This window comes from Eptesicus fuscus, chromosome 21 (assembly GCF_027574615.1).
Source record: "Eptesicus fuscus isolate TK198812 chromosome 21, DD_ASM_mEF_20220401, whole genome shotgun sequence".
Classification (NCBI taxonomy): domain Eukaryota; kingdom Metazoa; phylum Chordata; class Mammalia; order Chiroptera; family Vespertilionidae; genus Eptesicus; species Eptesicus fuscus.
Genome location: NC_072493.1, coordinates 13,024,913 through 13,046,740, shown reverse-complemented (window position 1 = coordinate 13,046,740; position 21,828 = coordinate 13,024,913). Strand labels below are relative to the sequence as shown.

At 50.0% G+C, this 21,828-nt stretch overlaps 1 protein-coding gene across 4 annotated transcripts in view; it reads right to left on the bottom strand.

Moving 5' to 3' along the window:
* The window catches only part of RANBP10 (RAN binding protein 10), a 63,011-nt gene continuing 41,183 nt past the window's right edge, over positions 1 to 21,828 (bottom strand). For 3 of the 4 annotated variants that reach the window (XM_008139919.3, XM_054711360.1, XM_054711361.1), the window contains 11 exons: positions 19,370 to 19,537; positions 13,174 to 13,196; positions 11,375 to 11,559; positions 8,030 to 8,142; positions 6,469 to 6,577; positions 6,211 to 6,359; positions 5,820 to 6,027; positions 5,005 to 5,126; positions 4,361 to 4,506; positions 3,965 to 4,076; positions 1 to 3,491 (listed from right to left, as the gene is read on the bottom strand). In XM_008139919.3, the coding sequence (XP_008138141.1) occupies positions 3,361 to 3,491; positions 3,965 to 4,076; positions 4,361 to 4,506; positions 5,005 to 5,126; positions 5,820 to 6,027; positions 6,211 to 6,359; positions 6,469 to 6,577; positions 8,030 to 8,142; positions 11,375 to 11,559; positions 13,174 to 13,196; positions 19,370 to 19,537 (1,466 nt within the window). In that variant the 3' untranslated portion in view covers positions 1 to 3,360. The remainder of the gene's footprint in view (positions 3,492 to 3,964; positions 4,077 to 4,360; positions 4,507 to 5,004; positions 5,127 to 5,819; positions 6,028 to 6,210; positions 6,360 to 6,468; positions 6,578 to 8,029; positions 8,143 to 11,374; positions 11,560 to 13,173; positions 13,197 to 19,369; positions 19,538 to 21,828) is intronic. The other variant, XR_008555045.1, reaches the window with a different exon arrangement.

Below are 21,828 nucleotides of genomic sequence, written 5' to 3'. Positions count from 1 at the left end.
ACTGCTCATGGATGTGTATTTTAATAAAAATAATTCTTTCAAAATACAACAGGAGTTTTTTTCATCTCTCAAGTACAATTTAATAGGATGTTTTGTTAGAATTCTCTCTAAACCCTCCCACACCCACAAGTCTCATGCTAATGCCAACTATCAACTTGCGAGGACAAAGGCAGAACCAGTGTGCACAATGTGGAGGATGTCTGTGTCAGCTGTAGTTACTAATGGAGGAAAACCCTATGCAAAAAGGCGGCACCTCAGGCAGCCAGAATCCACAATCTGGCCACAGGTCCGGGTGCACAGGACTGGTGGTCAAGCAGGGCTCTGCTGCCCAGCCACCACGCAGCATGCATACCTGAGTTGTGAGCAACCATAGGAACTTTCAGCTCGGACAGTTCTCTGCCTCATCTTCTTTGTGCTTGCTTATGGGGTAGGAAGGCGCTGGGTGGCCAGGCAATCCCCACTTCTCTTAGTGTCCCCTTTTTGAAGGCCTGCGCCTAGCCACAGACCCATGTGGGTGAGGATCAGGGTTCTGGCTTTCTTTGTGTGGTCTGCCAGTTTTCATCCACGCTGGAAGGAGCAATCATTTGGTGGCATGAGGAGAAAAGGTAAGGAAGGAAGGCTGTTCTCAGGGCTGGACAACCCAACAGGGCTAAGTCTTCCTCCTGACCCTTTGGGTCAAGTCCGGTTCTTCACCAGGGCTCCTCCCAGCTGCTTCCCCCCTCTCGGCTCCTGGAAGCAGGCTGGAGGGACTGGGTGTGCATAAGGGGCTCCTCTGGCTGGCAGGCAGGCCTGGACTATCAGCAAGACAGTGGGCTCAAGCAGCTTGGTTTTGGTCCTCTCCACGGCTTGTGGGGCAAAGGCTTATGTCCCAATGGTAAGCTGTCCAACTGGGACAGAGAGCCCCTCTGGAGAGGAACAGAGTAAACAACTTGGACTCAGCTGAAACAGTGAGATAAGGCACAGAAAATGGGGAGATGGCCATGGGTACTGAGTGCAAGCCAGGCTGACAACCAACCCCAAGCAGCACACAGCTGTCCCGGACCCTCCTGGGCCCTCTCAGATGCTCCACAGCCCAAGCCCAGGCACCTATCCCCATCCCTGACACACCCCTGAAGTACCAGCTGCTCAGACACTGCTGGAGGCCTCCCTAACACTGCTGAGCCTAACCCCCTCGCCCGCCATTCAGCTTTAGGACTTAACAGTGTTGCCCAACCCACAGGATGAGGTTAGTCCCGACTCTGACACAAATCTGCTCTGTGACGTTGGCCAACTCACTTCACCTCCTGGACCTGTTTCCTGTAAAAGGAGAGGATTAGTGGAGCAGATGTTCTCTGTACCCCATCCCAGCTGCAAGAGCCTCTGGTTTTAATTCCCAAACCTTCTTGGCTCTGGCCATTTTAACAGACTGATATTTCCACCTCTGGGTTTGGGAGTTAGGCATCCCTAGACCTGCACAGTATGAGTTTCCTTTACCGACAGGACAACTCCCTGATGGGCCATGGTCTGTGGGCCGCCAGCTGCCTTGGTGGGACCAAGAAAAAACAGCAGCGTATAGGATCACGTCCCAAGGCAGAACTCTAAGACAGCACAGGGCCAGAGCCTGACCTCATCACTAGCAACTGGTCCAACTCAATCATTTCTCTTGTTGTCCAACTGTGGGCTCAGCAAGGCCTGATTGACACTGAATATATCAGGCCACCCCAACCATTCCTGTGTCCACCGACAGAGAGCAGCAGCTTGCCCAGGCCAGGTCAAGGCAGGGACTGGAAATTCAACTTTGGACCTCGTTCCTTGGCAGGGACTGCCTGTGTGCTCCCTCCCACTGTGAAGCAGGTGGAGAAATCCCAGTCCCTCCTGGTGCTCCTCTGGGTAGACCTCCTCCCGTTCTTCTTCCCTGGGCTGTCAGTCCTCGCAGCAGATGGCCACCCACGTCCTGGAAGCCACTGTAGCCCTTCCTTTCCTGATGACAGTACCAGGACTGTTTTTGCCCCTACCAGCTGTAAGGATCCATCTGACGGGGCTGGTGAGACATTTGTAAAGCCCGTGAGGTCCCTTCCTCCAGCCAGCAAATACTCATAACAGTCTTTCTAAGAGTGGCTGGGGCCGAACTGCAGGGAGCTGCCTGGCACAGCTGCAGTGAAGCCTGGCCTAGAAGGTCAAGGGTTCCATCCACTCCAGCGACCAGCAGCCCAAGAATCTGCCTTTACAAGGTCCTGGCTTCTCAACAGAAAGCATGGATTCCATCAGAGCTGTGCAGAGCCAGTGAAGATCCAGGCAGGAAGCAGGCCCTGTACTCAAGGGTCTCTGTCCTGGGATTGGAGACTTCTTCCCCGTAGCCTGACACACAGCAGCTCTCAGGTTGAAGGCAGGTAGTTTCCAGGCAATCAATTTAGAGTAAATGACTTATTTGGCCATCTTAACAAGTGAAGGAAGGATGTTGAAAAGGGAAGAGAGAGGTGCAAGGAAGGCAGTGAAAGGCAGGGTAAAATGGTAGATAGTGTGCTGGTCAAGAACCCTCTACTCCCTTGCTTTGTTGTGAGGCCCTGTGTCAACTCTTCTCTTCTCTGGACCCCTGGCCCTACAGGTCTCTGCTCAGTCTGACTCTCAGGGGCCTGGGGACCCACTCCTCTTCGATTCTGCAAACCAGCTTAGCCTGACCTGCCCAGTAAGTGCCACTGTCCCCCATCCCCTCCCATACTCCCCCCTCAAGCCTAATGCGCTTCCCTAAGCTGCAGCTGGGCCTGTAGCTCAACAAAGGGAAGCCTGAAATAAATCACTTGGCTGGGGTTACAGAGATGATTCTTTTTTAATGAGTTGGACTCAAATAAAAACATATGGTGTCTGGACAGCCTCACCCAAGAGGTGCTGGACCACTAACACTACGATAAATACTGTGTCTTTTTTAATATATATATATTTATATATATATAATCTCATTTTTTTACTTATGAAAATAATAAGCTATCACCAACTTGGATAGGCTTCATCACTAAATTAGCAGAAACCAGCTCAGCACAAACTCTCCAGAGATAAATACTGGTGGCTCAGTCAGGAGGAAAAAAATAAAGATTAAAAAACTCCAACCCCTCCTCAAAACAAAACCCCCATTTCAAAGTAGGCGCTACAAGAGAGTAACCAGCCAATACTGTGTCATAGGCCGCTGCATGTGGAGGTGGGTGTGGGGGGAGAGAGACTAAAGGTGGGGAAAAAAGGAAGGAAAGGAAAAGAAGGTGAGGAGGCCAGGCAGGAGGAGTGGACTCTGCCCATGGCTTTCAGGTCCCTGTGCCAGATGCCTATGGAGGGCGGGGCTCCAGCCTTGGGGCCAAGAGAGGGCCAAGTGGGGCCAGCCAGCATGGTCAGCTAGTGCAAGTAGTCGTCGACTCTGGCAAAGGAGCAAGATCCCAGGCCCGCTCGGGCCATAAGCCGTAGACACTCAGATGCCTGGCCCAGGGCGAGCATCAGAGGGGGCTGCTTTGGCAGGTTTTGAGACTCTGTGGAAGAAAGACAAGGCCTGGTCACTGCCCTGCCCAGGGCTTGTCCCAGATCAAAATTTCCTTGGGAACAGAGGGGTGTATGTGTGTGGGGGTGGGAGGTGGGGTGGGGGGTTTGAACAAAATCTCTTGAAACAGAGTGTTCACGTGTCTGTGTGTGTGTCCCCAGCCACCAGGCCATGACCCTGCAGCCATGCCAGAAACCAGAGGACCTTTGCTTTCTTCAGAGCAGTAGGCTGGCCTGGGCCCATGGTCACAACCTAGGGCCCATCACAATCTACTCAATTAGGCAGAGGGAGGTAAGGATTTAGGTTCAGCCATGGGAGCCCCAGAGTCCTGTGGGCCACCAGAGAGCTCCTGGGTAGAGCTCACTGCCCTGATTTGGACAAACATCAGCAATTCCTAGGGAGAAAAGGGAGGGGGCCAATCCATGCACTCATGGGCAAGCTTCTATTTTTATGAGATCAACTTACCTAAAATAGCACTGTTGAGGGCAGCGCACACAGGCTCCCTCTGGATGGGGTCAAGCTGCTGGCCAACTGGGCAGCTCCAGGGGTCTGAGTATGCCAAGAGGCTAAAAGCATCCTAAGGGACAGGGCACTCTTGAGAAGACTGTGGCACACACTACACACACACCTCTGTGACCCTCAGTGAGGGTACAACACACCCCATTGTTGGGTCAGGGAGGGTTGGGGCCTCCCTAGAGCCTAGAGAGGGTGGGATACACCCTGGATGTCCCATTTCCCGTTGCAGACTTGACTGGAGCCCACTCTGTCCTGGTGCTGCTGTCCCGAGGACCCTCCCAGAGTCACCATGCCTCCATTACCAAATGGGGCCCTCTCTGGATGAGGGCCTGGCTTGTTCTGTACCTGCAGCATCTCCGTGTGGGCCAAATTCTTGCCATACTCCCTGCCCAGCTGCTCACTCAGTGCCTGCAACTCGCGGCCAAACAGGATTATCCTTTCTGTGGCAGCCTGGTTGCCCCCACAGAGCTGCCGCCGAGGATGCCCATCATCTGCACCCAGAGTCCAGCAGAGAACACATCAGGAGGAGTGAGGAGAGAAAGGGAGGACTTGAGGGAGGACACCAAAGAGAACATGGCAAGAAGGACCTTGGGGTGAGGAGTACAGCTTCTGCCAGAGGCAAGTGAGGGCTGGGAGGAGCAGGTGGACCATCGTAGCTGAGGTGCTCTTAGTCCACCTGGCACGTGCTCTGGGAGTCAGCTCAAAAGCGTTCCCTCCCTACCCTGTACAGATGCATGGGGGTTCATAATAGTGCCCACTCTCACCAACTCCCTCTGGCCTCAAACGCAGGGGCCCTGGTCTTGGCAATAGGCCAGGGCCTTCCCACCTCAAGCATCCATTAATGACTGGCTAAGGAGGCAGTGAACCAGGTCTACCTAGAGCCTCTCAAGCTGCCAAAGCCTGCCCATCCCAACCCCCTCCCAGGGGGAAGGGGCATCTGGACTGAGTATTGCCGCCCATGGAACACCATGCTGGAGCACGGGCCTCACCCATGCTGGACTCATCTGTCTGCAGGTCCTCATGCTTATAGGCACCATTGACGATGCGCGTGGACATGCTCTCCAGCACACCATTGGGGTAATGCTCCGCCTCCATCTCCATCTCACTGTCGCTGCGGAGAAGGGTTGAGGTGGGAGTTGGCCAAGGTGATGTGGTTGCAGCAGCTTGTTTGGGCCTCCTACAGCTATTCTGTGGGTTAACTGAGGGCTCCGAGGGCATGAAAGGACAGCTCTGGCTCCCCAGACTCCAACACTTGGCCCCTCCTGAGACACCAGCCAGAGGTCTGTCATCTGATTCTCACTCTTGTCCCAAAGCTGCCTCTATGACCCTCCCCTTGCTGACCCTCCTCCGAGTTGGCACACCCCTAACCATCCCCCACCCCCAAATGAGAGGAGCCTGTGAGACCCAACGGGCATCTCTTCCAGGCCCGAACCCTAAGGCCACTTGTACCTGTAGCCTAAAATCCCTGCCTGCTCAACCTGGATGACCACAAGCCAAGCCAAGCCGAGTAAAAGTGCCTTCAGTATACTTTGGGGTTCTAAGGCCTGGTCTCTTTGGGAGACCACATTCTCAGCCTGCCAGTGCGGGTGCCTCTAGATAAAGAGAGGACAGAGTTAAGTGGCAGTTGAATCATGGTAGGGCCAGAAGCCGGAGACAATGCCTGGCGGGTCAGCAGCTACTACTCCAGGCACAGACCTGGGATGGAGGTGGAGGAGGAAGTGCAGGGGGCAGTACTCAAAAGACAGGCTGCAGTGTGCCCAGGTGGCACAGAGCAGAAGGCAGAGGAAGAATCTAAGACAGGCACCTGGTCTCTTGGTTACTGGTGCTGCTGTGGGGCTGGGACTTGGTGGAATCTGTTGAGTTGGACTCGGAATAATTGACGGAGGATGGGGACGAGGAGGAAGAGGAGGACGCGGAGGAGGACGAGGAGGAGCTGGGTGCGGGGTATTTACTGTGGTTCTGTTTGCTCTTGGAGGATGCGACGCCATTGCTGCAGCTGGGACTATCTGCACCTGTAAGCCAGGGAACCGTCAGAAAAGGAGGAGCAACTTGCCATCAAGCAGGGCCCCGGGAATGACTAGAGTGGTCCCATTTCCCTTCTCCCAAATCCAGCAGTGACCCCTAAGCCCAGCCCAGGGAAGTGGACTTTCTTCTCCACACCAGTATTTCCCAGAGCCCTCTGGAGAGTGGCTGACCTGTGTTGTGCATGTGGGAACTACTGGGGCCGTGTCGGGGGCTGAGGCTGGGGGAGCCAGGGTAGCTGTCCTGGGACTTGGGGCTTCGGGAGCTCAAGCTGCGGACCTCACTGTCAGTCCCATTCACCATCTCCACAAACTGTCGGCACCTGCAGAGGGAGCGGAGCGGCATGCTCTGGGCTTGGTCCGGGTTACATGTTCCCACCACCAGCTGAGAAGGGCTGGGCTATGGGGGAGCTGGTAGGCCCCAAAACTTACTTGAGCATGAAGAGCAGGTTGGGGTTGTGCTCTAGCAGCCCTGGGTAGAAGTGCTGTGTGGTCTCAATGGCTTCACCCACACGGCCCTCCAGTACCAACTTCTGGATCTCTGCAGAGAGCAAGAACACGGCAGTGAGTGGGGGGCTGCAGACCATCCTCAGAGCCGCAGCCTGCACACTGCCAGCCCTGAGCAGAGACCAGCCGGCAGTCAGGTGGGCTGGTTCAGAGCGCCATGCCAGTTGAGATGCTCATAGAAGAGGCTGAAGAAAGAACCTGGCCATCCAGCCCCACAATAGACCCCGGTTTCTGCCAAGCATTGGGAGTCCTCAAAGAATAAGAGGGAAAAACAGAGCAGGGACTCTCAGCCCAGTGGCAACAGGGTGAGTTTGGAGGCTTGTTCCTAAGAAGTACAGGTCATCAGAGTCTGGGTTGGGGGAGGGGCCCTGGCTGTTGGAACATGATGGAGGGATTGGCACCCAAGCAGTTCAGTGACCCTAGGAGCAACTCTTCAGACAGATTTCTCTCTTTTCAGGCCTCACAGGGGAGGGGCAATGCAGGCCACTGGTTTCTGGGCGAGAGCCCATGTCTTGACAGTCTTCAGGGGCTGCAGCATGCTCCCTGCCGGAAGAGAAGATCCTCCTCCTCACACTGGCATCTCTGACGTTGACACCTCTCAGGCATCAGCATCTTGCTCTTGCCCTGGGGCCTGGTGCGTCTTGCTGGAGCAACTTCAGGGTCTGAGACTCTCATTCATAGATCCCAAGTCTGGGATCCCTTTCTGTTTGTCTGGATGGGCGTAGCTTCTCTGGGAGACACAGACACATGCCCATACACAGAGACGGCAGGCTCAGAGAGACGCAAACAGGCACACACAGACACACACAGACACACATGTCCACACATACCCATTCTCCCTCACTCTTCTCTTCTCTTCCTATCTCTTTCCTGGGCCCTGTTCCTCTTTGTCAATACCCTCTTTCCATAAACGAGCCCCACAGTACACAGGCCAGTATGAACACCAGGAAAGCTTCCTTTGGCTCCTGCCTTTGCTTGTCTGCAAAGGACCAGAGGTGGGGAGCAGAGACAGGTGCTAACACAGCAGCCATTGAGCATCAGATTTCACACTGATTACTTCAGTCCTCTCTATGGCCAGGAGAAGGCAGAACTATTAAAGTTGAGTAAACGGTGTGAAAGGAAGGACATTGGTCCATGATGCAAACATACTCTTGTCAGAAGACCATGAACAAGATGCTGAGTAAAAGCCAGGATTCAGGGGGAAGGAAGCACGGGGGGAGTGAGAGCCAGCCAGCCAGGCCAGCAGAGTGTGCATTAGGGAGGTGGCACTGTGACATTCCCATGCTGCCAGACTGTCCATCTGGATAGTGTTGTCTTGGAGGGACAGAAACAGGGCCTGGGGCTGGGTTGGGGCTCTGGGCTGGTCTCCTGGTGGTGAGGACCAGAGCTGAATGGAATTCTGGCAGGTTACCCAGGCTGGCATGAGCCAGACAGCAGAGTTAGGGACAGGTGAGGGAGGGAGAGGGGAGAGGAGAATCAACCTTACTTTGTCTGTTCTTTATGGACGCTTGCTCTTCCTGAATCGGGGTTTCAGTCATTCGGGCAAAAGCTGTGGCTGTGGCACAATACCCATGATGCACCAGGTAAGATGAGACCATGCTAGAAGAAAGGAAATGCTCAGGTGACACTCAAGAATTGCATTTCTCATCGTTACCAAATAGTCACAAGGATGTAAAGTACAGCATAGGGAATATAGTCAATAATATTGTAGTAACTATGTCTGGTATCAGGTGGGTACGTGAAATGTCAGTGGGACCACTTTGTAAAGTATACGACTATCTAACCACTATGCTGTACACTGGAAATTATACAAAATAATAATGAATGTAAACTGTAATTTTAAAATGTTAAAAAAAACACACACAAAAAAAACCTTGCATTTCTCACTGAGCACCTGATGAGACAATTTCCCTGTTAGGTCTTCCCTAAACACATCTTAGAGGTGCAACTTCCACAGAATGAGAACAAAGGGGTTGAAACAAAATGAAAACTTCCCCCAGTGCTTATGCAGTCAGGTTGGGCTGGAGCTGGTCACATCTGTCCTCAGGGCTTGGAGGCGTGGCTGCCGTTTCTCTGGGATATGCTGCCCACCAGTGGGCAAGCGTGGTAACAAAAGCGCTCACACCACCTTAGAGAAGCAGCTGCCTGCTGGGAAATGCAGCAAGTCCAGAGATGTTCAACAGTCTCTGAGGGCTTCCTGGAAAGGCAGCCTGCCAAGCGGTCTGGCAGCTGCCCAGCCAGGGAGAATGCACGCCACGTGCATACCTTCTACAGACACAGGAGCTCCTCTGTGGGCTGCCCTACGTGCCTGGCAGGAACATTCTAGCTCCCTTGGGCCTCAGGTGTGCTGGCTCTAAAGGGTCATGAGGAGCTAACCCACGAACAAGTTACTCCTGATATGTCACAATTCAGGGCCCTGGGAAGCCAAGATAACAGGCAACACCATGGCCAACAGGAGCACAATCTTTGGAAAATAGTCCTGAGAAGCCCAAGGCCCAGCAGCCATTTAATCCCACGTGTGCATGCACACACATGTAGAGCAGAAGAAGAGCCCTCACATCTGATGCGTAGCATGTGATAAATAGCACTATTATAGTTGCCAGACACATGTCTGAGGGCTGTCATGAGGAAGGTACAGAAGTTTAGCTGTGTGCCCCTTGTGTTTCAGGGGGGTAAATGAGATGATATACATAAAGTGTCCAGCACAAAGTAAGAAGTCAATAAATACCGACTCTTATTATGAAATTATGTATCTTAATGCTATAGTCCAAGTAATAATTCTTTTTTAAAATACATATATTTTTTATTTCAGAGAGGAAGAGAGATGGAAAGAAAGATAGAAAAATCAATGATGAGAGACAATCATTGATCGGCTGCCTCTTGCATGCCCCACAATGAGGATCAAGCCCGCAACCCAAGCATGTGCCCCAACTGGGAATCGAACCATGACCTCCTGGTTCATAGGAAGACGCTCAACCACTGAGTCACGCCAGCTGGGCAGTAAAAATTCTTATAATTATACTTTATTATAAACACACCGGCAAAATTTTTTCACGACACATGTTTCAGATGAGTTCGTATGCATATCAGATGCCATTAAACTGTCCAGTCACTTTGATTCAATAATTCCACTGCTTGAAAGGGTACCAAGAAAATAATATTTTTTCTAAAATGGTTTTATTGACTTGAGAGAGAGACAGGAAGGGAGAGGAAGAGATAGAAAACATCAAGGAGAGAGAAACATCAATCCACTGCCTCCTGCATGTCCCTTACTGGGGATGGAGCCCACAACCCGGGCATGTGCCCTGACTGAGAATCGAACCGTGACCTCCTGGTTCAGGAGTTGATGCTCAACCTCTGAGCAACACCAGCCAGGCAAAAAAAAAAATCTTAATTAAGAAAAACTCAGCCGAAACCGGTTTGGCTCAGTGGATAGAGCATCGGCCTGCGGATTCAAGGGTCCCAGGTTCGATTCTGGTCAAGGGCATGTACCTTGGTTGCGGGCACATCCCCAGTAGGGGATGTGCAAGAGGCAGCTGATGGATGTTTCTCTCTCATCGATGTTTCTAACTCTCTATCCCTCTCTCTTCCTCTCTGTAAAAAATCAATAAAATATATTTTAAAAAAGCAAGCAAGAAAGAAAAACTCAATGTACAAAAGGGTTATCTACACAAGCAAAACACAGGAATTAACCTGAACCTCCCACCAAGGGAAGCCAGTCAAGGAGCTTGTAGCAAATTTGTCTCCTAGATAATATGGCCATTAACAATGTTCATAAAACAAACACAAGTTATACGCAGGTGTTGGCAAATACTACCTATGAACACACACAGGCACACAGATACACACATGTAAACAAGTACACCCACGTGCTGAGCCCAAGCCCTGTAAGCTGAGAGGATCAGTCCCTCCCCCACACAGCTGGGGCAGCTCCGGCTCTCCCTTGCCCATCCCAGCAAGTGTGCTGCAGGGACAGGCACTGAGCTGGCCCTCCGAGGATGAGCTCCTCGTTCGCTCTGGGGGCTGGGAACAAAACGTAGCAGTGCTGCTGCTCTTCCTGCGAAGGGTCTGCCACCTCATCCTACCTCAGCTCTCCCCAGGGCTTGGCTCAATTTCAATCCCTCAAGAAAGGAAAACTACACAAAGAACCCAACCCAAGGGACCAGGGCTAGTGGAAGCCTAGCCCTTCACTGCCTATCCTTGGGAACCAAGCTAACAAGCTAACCCTCCTCCTGGCAGAGTGGGTACTGGTCATTGCCTCACTCAGGCCTGCAACTGGTAAGTGGAAGAGAGACCCAAACCTGACCTCCCTTGGGATTCTCAGCAAGACTGGCCTCCAGGACAGCCTGGGAATTAATCAGCCAAGAACTGGCTAGGCTGGTGCAAGGAAGGACTGTCTTCCTGCCACCAATGACATGGATGCCTGGGACTTAGCTGGATGCTGACCCTGAAAAGTGACCTCAGGCCAGAATTATGGCATGATAGATACTCCCTATGGTGAAAATAAATCTACAGAGGAAGAAACCAGATGGCATCCTAGGACATCCTCTGCAAAATCACCTGGGGAGGCAAAACAGCCCTGCTGGTGATATTACATATGGAGCCATTAGATCCAGTGGGGGGGGGGGGGAAGGTTTAATTAACAGGAGATCTGGAGAACCGAATGGGAGCCACCCATCAGCTAAGAGGGAAGCAGAACAGCAGCAGGCAGAGTCATCTGGGAGAGCTTTCAGGAAGGAACACTACCCACTGGAGTTCATAAGGGGCCTACAGGACAGTGAGGCCCCTGGGATGGGGCAGGGCTGGGTAAGGGCAGGAGCAGGGCACTCACTTCTGTAGCACCGCCTGCCACTCGCCAAGCCGGGCACTGATGGGGAAGCAGTGGACAGTGCCCTGGACCTTGGCACGCCACTCCCGCATGTAGTCCTCAATGTCAAACAGGAAGGGCTGCTGCCCAAAGTTGGCGTCCACAATCTCCCCGGGTGTCTGCAGGCCTACGGTGGGGTAGAGGTTGGCCTGAGGAGGAGAATGAAATGTCAGTCAGGCCCTGAGGGCAGTGGGGCGGCAGGCCTCGCCTCGCCTCCGGGGCAGAGCGGGAAGGCATGGCTCGGCTCCCACAGGCCACTGCTCTGGCTGTGAGAGAACTGCAGCAAGGCTGGAGGTGGCAGCGCTGAGCCACATTCTGCCCACCTCCCTACCAGACACTAGTCCCCAAAACTTGAGGGGAAAAAGCAAAAGCAAAGCAAGCCAGGCCCCACATGGAGTCTCCTTCCTGCATCAGAGGCTATGGTGTTCCCCAAAGCCCAAAGCCTAAAGCCCAAGGCCCCTTTTCGGGACTCAGCCAGGGCACAGAAAGGCAGGTGGGGCTCCATGACCTTGAAGGTGTGTGTGCCTGTGAAGATCTGTAGGCATGGATTACAGCTCTTCTCAGAAAGAGCCAGGACCAAGTATCCCTTTGCCACAAAAAAACGGGTATATGAAGGGGCAGGAAGAGATAGGGGGAGGCAGGAAAAGGAGGGGAGGAAGAGGAGAGCATGGCGAAAGGAGTTAGGTGGTTTAGAGCCCCTAACGCTGGCAAAGTGCAAAGAGAGGCCACTGCCCTTCCTGTCAGAGACTCACTAAGAGGATCTTCAGGCCACTGAGGTTTGGGCATGTCCCTCCATGGGTGTGGGGCTCCCTGCTTTCTATCTATCCTCTGCCATGACCAGCTTTTGCCCTGTCACTCCCTCACTCAGTGCCTCCTGTGGCACCCCACTACTACTGACCACATTCATGTCTGGCTGTTTCATGTCACATCTCCACAACTAGACTCTTCCCTAGTCATTATTCTCCTTCTGTGTCTATTCACTTTGCCTAGGACCATGGCCCCTTTCTGAGGCCTCCAGGTAGGAGGAAAGGATTCTGATCCATAGACAAGAGGTTCTAACAGGATCCTGGGTGCTGCCATCTGGGCTTGGCAGATCACAAGGCCCCAGGATCCCAAAGCAGCCACCAGAGTCAGCAAACGCTTCCTCCTTCCAGAACACGGCCAGGGCAAACAGAGCAGGGAGCCAGGCTCCCAGCATCTGGGTGGAAATCTGCATAGGATGAGGCCCATGATGACAATTAATAAAGAGGTGCAGGAGGTGAGGATGAGCCCTGAACTGAGCAGCAGGAAACCTCACCCTTTTCCAAGAAGAGAAAACCCCACAAAGCTCACCTCTCTGGCTCATGCAAGGTAGCAGGTTCAAGTTCCCTAGGGTACTGGCTTTCCTCAGGGATCTCTGATGGGAATGCACAGGGACCTAACAGTTCAGGAACAATTCTCTACGCTCTGCACCCCAATCCATTGGCTGTAAGTCACAGAACTGACTCAGAGCAGCTGAGCCATAGGGCTACCCTCATCTTTCCCCCGCCCCAGCTGTCTTTGGAAATGCCACAATCACTGCACCTGCTAAGAGTCATGGGGGAAGACCAGCCCTTGCTACTGGAGAAAGGCAAGCAGGTACCCCCTACTGGTACCCTCAAGTAGACAACATAGACTATATCCCTGGGTGGGAAAAGGGCAGACTTCACACCCTGTACTTCCTGGCACCACCATAACCAAGCCCCCAAAAGCCCAAAGACAGGAGACCCAATGGTAGTACTTACCGGGAGATCTGTGAAGGCTATACCTGTGGAGGGAAAGAAACAGTCATGAGCTCACAGATGGCCCATCACAATAGCTGGGGAGAGGCTGGTCACCACATCTACCTATGGTGGAGGCCAAGCACATGCTAGGGCCCGAGAGTTTTAGACCGTGGCCTTCCCTTTGCTGGATGGCCTGGCCAGAAGTGATGTCAGATCGATACTTAAATATTTGGCCCTGGCCAGTGTGTCTCAGTTGGTTGAGCGTCGTCCCATGCACCAAAAGGTCACCAGTTCGATTCCGGATCAGGGCACATACCCAGGTTGTAGTTTCCATCCCCAGTCAGGGTGTGTACTGGATGGAGGCAACCGATTAATGTTTCTCTCTCTCTCTCTCTTTCTCTTCCTCTCTCCAAAATCAATAAAAACATATTAAAAACTATTTGTCTACAGTGCTTCCGTTCTCTCAAGAAAAGCCTACTAGAAAAGACTAAAACCAAATGATCTACCCCTGAGGCCTTTCCAGGCCTGATCCTTCTCTTGACCCAACACATATTGATGGAAACCTATTATATACGCCAGGCCCTTTTTCCATTCATTAACTCATCTGATCCTCATACCAACTCTGGGAAGCAGACTTTCTTATCCTTATTTTACAAATGAGGAAAGAAAACCTCAGAGGTTAAATGATTTGCCAATAGTCATAAAATTAGCAGAAATGGTAGCGCTGAACTCAGTGCTAGTTTGACACTCCAAAATCATCTCTAAGCTGACAGCACTGGAGACAGTGAGGGTGATGGCTGCCCATTTCCAGCCCATACCCATCCAGGTCCCCAGAGCTTCCCAAGGGGACAAAGCCCAGCTTAACACTGGCCTGTGTTCCCTCTGAACTCTCCTGTCAAGAGAATAGGTTGTGTTTCCAGGGACCTCAGCCTGAATCAGAAGTGAGGGTGGAGGGGAGTGGGACCCCAAACATCTGAGCAGGTCTTAGCAGGAGAGAGGCCTCAGAATGTCCACCAGAGCACTCATGTTCGACAGATTGAGAAGCGACAGAGCCAAAGGAGACTGTCCTAAGGACTCATAGCCTTCCCTTTTTTTTTTTTTTTTAGATAAATTCTTACTACCTTTTAGAAACTCCTGAGCTCTTGCCCTGAAAGGTTTTGAAACCACTGACTCATTAGAAGTCCTAGTCTGCTTTCCCAACAGCACCCAGAAAAGAAACTGAAACCCCGAAAGACAGAACAGGTGAGGGGTCTAACCATAGGTCTCCCAGTAAACCTGGAGCCAGAATACTGCCAGCTAGCCAGTGCATACCACATGCTTCCTCTGTGCTGGGCACTGGGCTCAGTGTTTAACAAGAAACCATTTAGGTCTGGCCGGTGTAGCTCAGTTCATTGGGCATCATCCTGTGCACCAAAAGGTTGCTGGTTCGATTCCGGGTCAGGGCACATGCCTGGGTTTGTGGGCTTGATCCCCAGTAGGGGGCATGCCGAAGGCAGCCAATCGATGCTTCACTTTCACATCAATGTTTCTTTCTCTCCCTCTCCTTTCCTCTCTCTCTAAACCATTTAATCCTCAGAACAACCTTGGAAGGTGTACACTCTCTCTGACACTAGTTTACAGATGAAAAAATCAAGGCGTAGAGAGATTATTTACATTCTTTGTGGGGCTACTTTGCTCCGCAGTAAATGAAGTTCATAAACTCCATGATCTGTCTACCTGAGGCCACTTCTGAGCCCCACAGGCAGAGTAAGCAGTCACAGGGTTGGCAGAATGAAATCTAGGAGCTCCTCTGAACCCAGGAGACCTCAACATCCACCTCCCAGGTCTGCATGGAAGCTGCCCGCGTGGATCTCGGTATGGCCAGGCTGCTGTTGATGTACCCCTTGCTCATGAAGGAGGCCCACAGAACCCTGGAAGAAGGGGAAGTTCAGGCTCCATCAGTTATCTGTAGTGTGACCTTTGGCAAACTGAAAAAAAGGGGATAACACTAATTCTGACACCTCAAGAGAGAAACTGAGATACTTTGTGAAAGCTGCCCATGTGGCCCTAGCCAGTCTGGCTCAGCGGATAAAGCATTAAGTCTGCGGGCTGAAGGGTCCCAGACACATACCTTGGTTGCAGGCTCCTCTCCTGGTTGGGGTGCATGCAGGAGGCAACCAATCGATGTATTTCTTTCACATCGATATTTCTCTGTTTTTCCCTCTCTCTTCCACTCTCTCTAAAAATCAATGGGAAAATATCCTAGGGTGAGGATTAACAAGAAAAAAATCCGTCCATCTGAAAAAATCCATCCATCTGAAGAAAAAAATCCGTCCATCTGAACTATAAGGTCTGTATGCAATTTGACTGCAGTTGTGCCACCAGGTGAGGCAACTGCCACACTTATGGGCAAAGAATGGCCTACCCAGCTTACCCAGCTTACCCAGCTTACCCAGCTCTGTCTACGGCACTCAGGAAGGATAAGACCTTGAAGTGCTTCCAGGAGGATGAGGAAAGAGGCGACTCCACCCCCTATTACATTGGAAAAGATCTCTGAGAGCCTCTGCAAGGCCACTATGATGAAACATCTGGGTTGGCCCACAGGAAGAAGGTCCAAGAAAAGATCCAGGATGCAAACAAGACACTCTATTTGCTAATGTGAAGTGTCCTGAGCCAAACATACATAGGTCAGGGTTCAATGAGGTTGAGGGTATAAAGAACCTGTGAAAGCCCAGCCGGTGTGGATCCCCAGTTGGGGAGAGTGGGGGGCGTGCAGGAGGCAGCCAATCGGTGATTCTCTCTCATCACTGATGTTTTCTCTCTCTCTCCCTTTCCCTTCCTCTCTGAAATTAGTACAAGTATATTTTAATTAAAAAACAACAACAGCCCTAACCGGTTTGGCTCAGTGGATAGAGCGTCGGCCTGCGGACTCAAGGGTCCCAGGTTCGATTCTGGTCAAGGGCATGTACCTTGGTTGCGGGCACATCCCCAGTGGGGAGTGTGCAGGAGGCAGCTGATCAATGTTTCTCTCTCATCGATGTTTCTAACTCTCTATCACTCTCCCTTCCTCTCTGTAAAAAATCAATAAAATATATTTTTAAAAAAACAAACAAAGCAAAAACAACACCAGTGAGAGAGCGCAGAGCTGGATAAAAATGACTCTACTAGTACTAGTACACCAACTACTTGTGGATGAGCCATCAGTCTCCTGTCTCCATTCACCTGCTCATTCACCCATCTGTCAAGTATCTGCTAAGACCTCCCAGGAGCTCGGCCTTGTGATAGGCACTAGGAAACCAGCTGCAAGCCTGGCCCTAAAAGTTCTGCAAGAGAGATGGCATGCAACTAATAATTACACAGACAACTGATCAATGACATAAAGGAAGAGTGCTGTGATAGAGGACAATACAATAAATGAAATAAACGGGGAGGCCAGGAAACATCATTCTTCTCTAAAGGGGAAAAGGTTCTGAGGTTAGAGAGCAGTGATTGGCTCGTTGATCCTGCGTGAGATTCTGAAGCACATTTATTGATAAGCTGGCTTGTGAAAAGGAAACAAGGTCATTAAAAGAGTCACCAAGTAGTCTATCACTCCAAGTTCATTGCCTTTCTATTAAATTTCATGATCTAGAAAATGCAGGGGACAGGTGATATCATTTTTAGTAAGGTCTCAGTACTATCCTTGTGGACAAGAGAGAAAAACATGAGTTTCAAAATAACATAAAGTGATTCCTGAATGGTTGGTGTCTACCCTGAACAAGCTATAGGCTAAAGGGTTCAAATCTTACTCTTGTTATCTTCCAATTTTTTAATCTATATATATAAAAGCCTAAGTGACCATTATGACCAGTCAAATGGTCACTATGATGTGCACTGACCACCAGGGGGCAGACGCTCAATGCAGGAGCTGCCCCCTGGTGGTCAGTGCACTCCCAAGGCCAGCCAACCTCCCATGGTCCCTCCCCACCCCCCCTGGCCGGCCAGCCCCTATCAGCCCTAATCACTGGCCAGGCTGAGGGACCCCAACTGTGCACAAATTCGTGCACCGGGCCTCTAGTATCTTAATAAAAACACACATAAACAAATTTATCAAATTTTAGGTTAATTCAATGCTGAAAAGAATACCAAATATTTGAGATAGAACAAACATGACCATAGATCTTGACAGGTTGAAAAATAGGTGATATACCCCTAATAACAAGATATGTGAAGTCTATACAAAGCATGCACTAGGAAGATGATTCTTTAAAAACAGTGTGAGGGTTTGGACTGACATTAAGGTAGCCGTAAGCTCCTTATGGACCTGGGGATCTGTCAGACAAAGAGCTCATGGACCCTGGTACTCATTTAGGGCCCAGAGGGAGGTGCAGATACACAGGAGACAGCAGGGTATACCTCAAAATGTGGGTCCCACAGCCAGGCAGACCAAGGTATGGACAAGCTGGAAGAATGTAAAGAAGGCAGGAATCCAGAGCAGAAGGGACTGGGCCTGGCTACAGAGGGTGCTCTTTACCCAAAAGTGAGAACCCACAGCAGTGACCCCTGGGACTGTGACAGCAGAAAAACCAAGAGCCAGGAAATAGCTGAAGTCAAAGAACGAAGTGGGGAGTGAGGAGCCATCTTGAGACCGTGGCCTTCTCCTCCAGCTACTAGCACCTCACCAGCAGGATATCAGCAACTGTAGCAAGGTGGCCATGAATTTCAGAGGAGAGTTTCTCTAATGTGCACCTGAGTCAGCTATGCAGCGTCCGTGCAACGCTCTCGACTGTGGCATCTGACTGCCTTGTTGAGGAATGCTGGCTCCTGATCACTCAGCCCCGCCACCAGCAAACCCCATTTCCAACAGGTCCCTTGATTCTGCCTGGGCTCAGCTCCTGGAAAAGCCACTGAAGGGCTGTGGGGAGTGGCAACCCCCATTTAACTGCCCCTCAAGCCAAGGGAAGTGGTTCTCCTAGGAGTTGAGTTCCAAGTAAAATACCCAACTCTTTTCCTGGCAAGGCTGGTATGGTTCTGCCAAATCAGAGATCTCTGCAAACCCAGGCAGGAAGGCCCAGACGTTAGGCACCAACACAGGACCACTCTGGCCAAGGGCTCTTCTCACTCAGGGCCAAATACCAGTCAGTCCTCCCGGGCAAGTCATCAGGATAGCCAGCCTCCCTCTCTTTCAAGTTCTATCCTAAGTTTCCACACATGCACAGGATGGCTCTTCCAAGGGACCCTCCAGGGCCCCATCACCCTCCACTGACTGCTGTTCCTACTGGGTTCCTAATCCCAGTTGATATCACTACGAATACAGCCACTTTCCCATCTGCCCTTCTTGCTAAGGCACCCCACCTGTCACTAAGACCTGCCAGGCCACCCCTGTTCCCACTTCCTGCACCCATCACCACTGCCTTGCCTCAGGCCACCTGCCTCTTCTGCTGGCCCTTATACCAATCAGTCCATCTTTCTCAGTTTCACCAAAGGGACCTTTTTCTTTTTTTTAAATATATTTTATTGATTTCAGAGAGGGACAGGGAGAGAGAGATAGAAACATCAATGATGAGAGAGAATCATTGATCGGCTGCCTCCTGCACACTCCCTACTGAGGGAATTGAGCCCGCAACCGGGTCATGTGCCTTTGACTGGAATTGAAGCCGGGACCCTTCAGTTCGCAGGCTGACAATCTATCCCCTGAGCCAAACCAGCTAGGGCCAAAGGGACCTTTTAATTTAAGTCTGTCCAGGTTGCTGTCTATTAACCATAAACAGGTGAAAGAGACCTGGCCCCATCTGACTCTAGCCTGTCTGTTTACCTCCTGAACCAGAACAGCCCTCAATATTGCTCCACAGCAAACATCGCCCTGAGTGCCAGAAGGGCAGGCCAAAGTCTGGGCCCAGGCCAGGGGCATGCAAACCATTACCAATCAAGTATGTATTTGGGACCCTCAAACTTCTCACCAACCCCAAACCCTGCTCCAACAAATATCACACGGGCAGGAGCATGACCACGACAATGCTGCTCTCTCAGCACTGAACCTGGGCTTGATAGATGATCCTAAATGGATGGATTAACGAAGAGAGTGCCCATGCTACCCTCCCTTCACCTTGCAGGCTCCAGTGCCTGGAAATGGCTGCAGTTCCCCAGAGCTCAGCAGAGGATCTGGAACACTGCTTTGGCTTCAAAGCCTGCCCTTGGGCCTCTCACCAACCAAAGTGGCTCCACAGAGCAAACCCTCCAAGGTCCCTTATGTACCCACCAAGGCTGTGGCCATTCTTGGTGTAGAAGCAGGTGCTGTTGATGAGGTTGACACAGCAGCCAATCACGTCTCCTGTGGTGAATGTGGGACCATAGGGCTGACCAGTCCCCGAGGAGCAGAAGGAATGCCCATCATCTCCATGGTAACCGTAGGAATGTTTATCCCAACCTGTGGGAGAAGAGAGCAGTCACAGCTGAGTAGAGGTACTTGAGAGAAGCAAGACAGCCACAGAAGCTCACCCAGGTCTGAACTCCTCTCCCCAGACTGCCACCACCACCTCAGTCAGCATTCTTGGCCTCTCAGAGCGACTGTGGACAGGGTCTGGCTGTACCAAATGAGCAGTAAGTCCAGCAGCTCACTATCCGGGAGGAGCTGAGACAGCCCTACTGAAGAAGCAGCCCAAGCTGTGGTTAGCAGGAACCACATGAGTGACCTGGAAGGGACTTACTAGAAGTCCGTGCAACAAGAAGATGGGTCAGGGAAATTCTCAAGGAGCGGGGGCTTGAAATGAGCTCTGAGGTGTATCATGGTGGGTTAAAAAAAATTTTTTTATACTTGATCTTAGCCAAAAAGCTGAGAAGTGATGAAAAAAAATATTTTTTAACTGAAGTATAATTTACATGTAATAAGATTCTCCCATTTTAACTGACAGTTCAATTATGTTTTAACAGATTTTAACAACTGTTGTAACACGTTACCACCACCACTATCAAGATAGAGAACATTTCCATCACTCCAAAAAGTTTCCTCCTACCTCTTTGTAGTCAATCCCCCTCCACCTATCCACAAGCCCCTGATTTGTTCCTATGGTCTTCCCTTTCCAGGTGTAATATAAATGAAATCACAGAATATGGAGTATCTTGTGACTAGTTTTTTTTCCATTTAGTATAATGCATTTGAGATTCATCTACATTGTTAGATGTACCAGTATTTTGTTTCTCTTTACTGCTGAGTAGCACTCCATTATATGGATATACCCCAGTTTGTCCACTCACTAGTTGTTGACATCTAAGTCATTTCCAATTTTGGCTATTATGAATAAAACCAATACATATTTACATACAGACATACGTTTTTCATTTCTCTTGGGTAAATATCTAGAAGTGGCTACTGCTGGGTTATAAGATAAGTACATGTTTAACTTGATAACAAACTGCCAAACTGTTTTCCAAAGTAGCTGTACTGGTTTGCCTTCCCACTAGCAATGTATATGAGTTCCACATTTTCATCAGCACTTGATATTGTCAGTTGTCTTTGTTTTCTTCTTTTAGCCAATTTAATAGGGTTTTAATACCATTTTGCTTTAATTTGCATTTTCCCAATGACCAAGGATGTTAAACCTTTTTTCATATACTTATTTACCTTTGGTTTATTAGAAAATTATTGAACTGACTGTTTAAATCTTTAACCCCTTTTTAAAAATTATGTTTTGCCCTTGCTGGTTTGGTTTAGTGGATACAGTGTCGGCCTACGGACAGAAGGGTCCCAGATTCAATTCCAGTCAAAGGCACATGCCCAGGCTAGATCCCCAGTAGGGGTCCTGCAGGAGGCAGCCAACCAATGATTCTCTCTCATCATTGATGTTCTCTCTCTCTCTCCCCCCTCTCCCTGAAATTAATAAAAAAAATAAATAAATAAATAAATAAATCATATGTCTTCAAGGAAGAAAGATAGAAACATCGATGAGAGAGAAACATCATCCATCGGTGGTCTCCTGCACACCTCTTACTGGGGATTGAGCCAACAACTCAGGCATGCCCTGTTGGGAATTGAGCCAGTGTTGATTCCTGGATCGATGCTCAACCACTGAGCCACACCAGGCGGGCTAACCCTTTTTAAAAAGTGGGTTGTGTACATTATTGCTGTAAGAGTTCTAAATACATCTTGGATCTAAATTATTTTGTGTGTTTTGTAAATATTTTTTTCCAGTCTATGGCCTGTCTTTTCATTTTCTGAACAATGTCTCAAATTTCTACTGGGATTTTGACTGGAATTGTGTTGAATCTATAGGTCAATCTGGAAAATAATTTAATAATATTGATTATTCCAACCCAGGAATATGGCCTATCTCTCCACTTATTTAGGTCTTCTTTAATTTCTCTCAACAATGTTTTGATAAATTTATCTCTAAATACTTCAATTTAATTTCCAATTGTTTCTTGCTATTATGACAAAATATTTTTGGGGATGGGGAAATGGGGTCAAGGTTTCTTTATGGAGTAATAAAAATGTTCTAAAATTAGATTATGATAATTTGTACAACTCTGTAAACATGCTAAAAACCATTGAATGGTACACTTTAAATGGATGCACTTTATGATACATAAATTTTATCTCAATAACACTATTAAAAACATACATATATTTGATATTTTATATATTCACCTGATGTCCTGCAACCTTTTCAACTCACCAATTAGTTCTGGTAGCTTTTATGAAGATTCTTCAGAATATTTTAA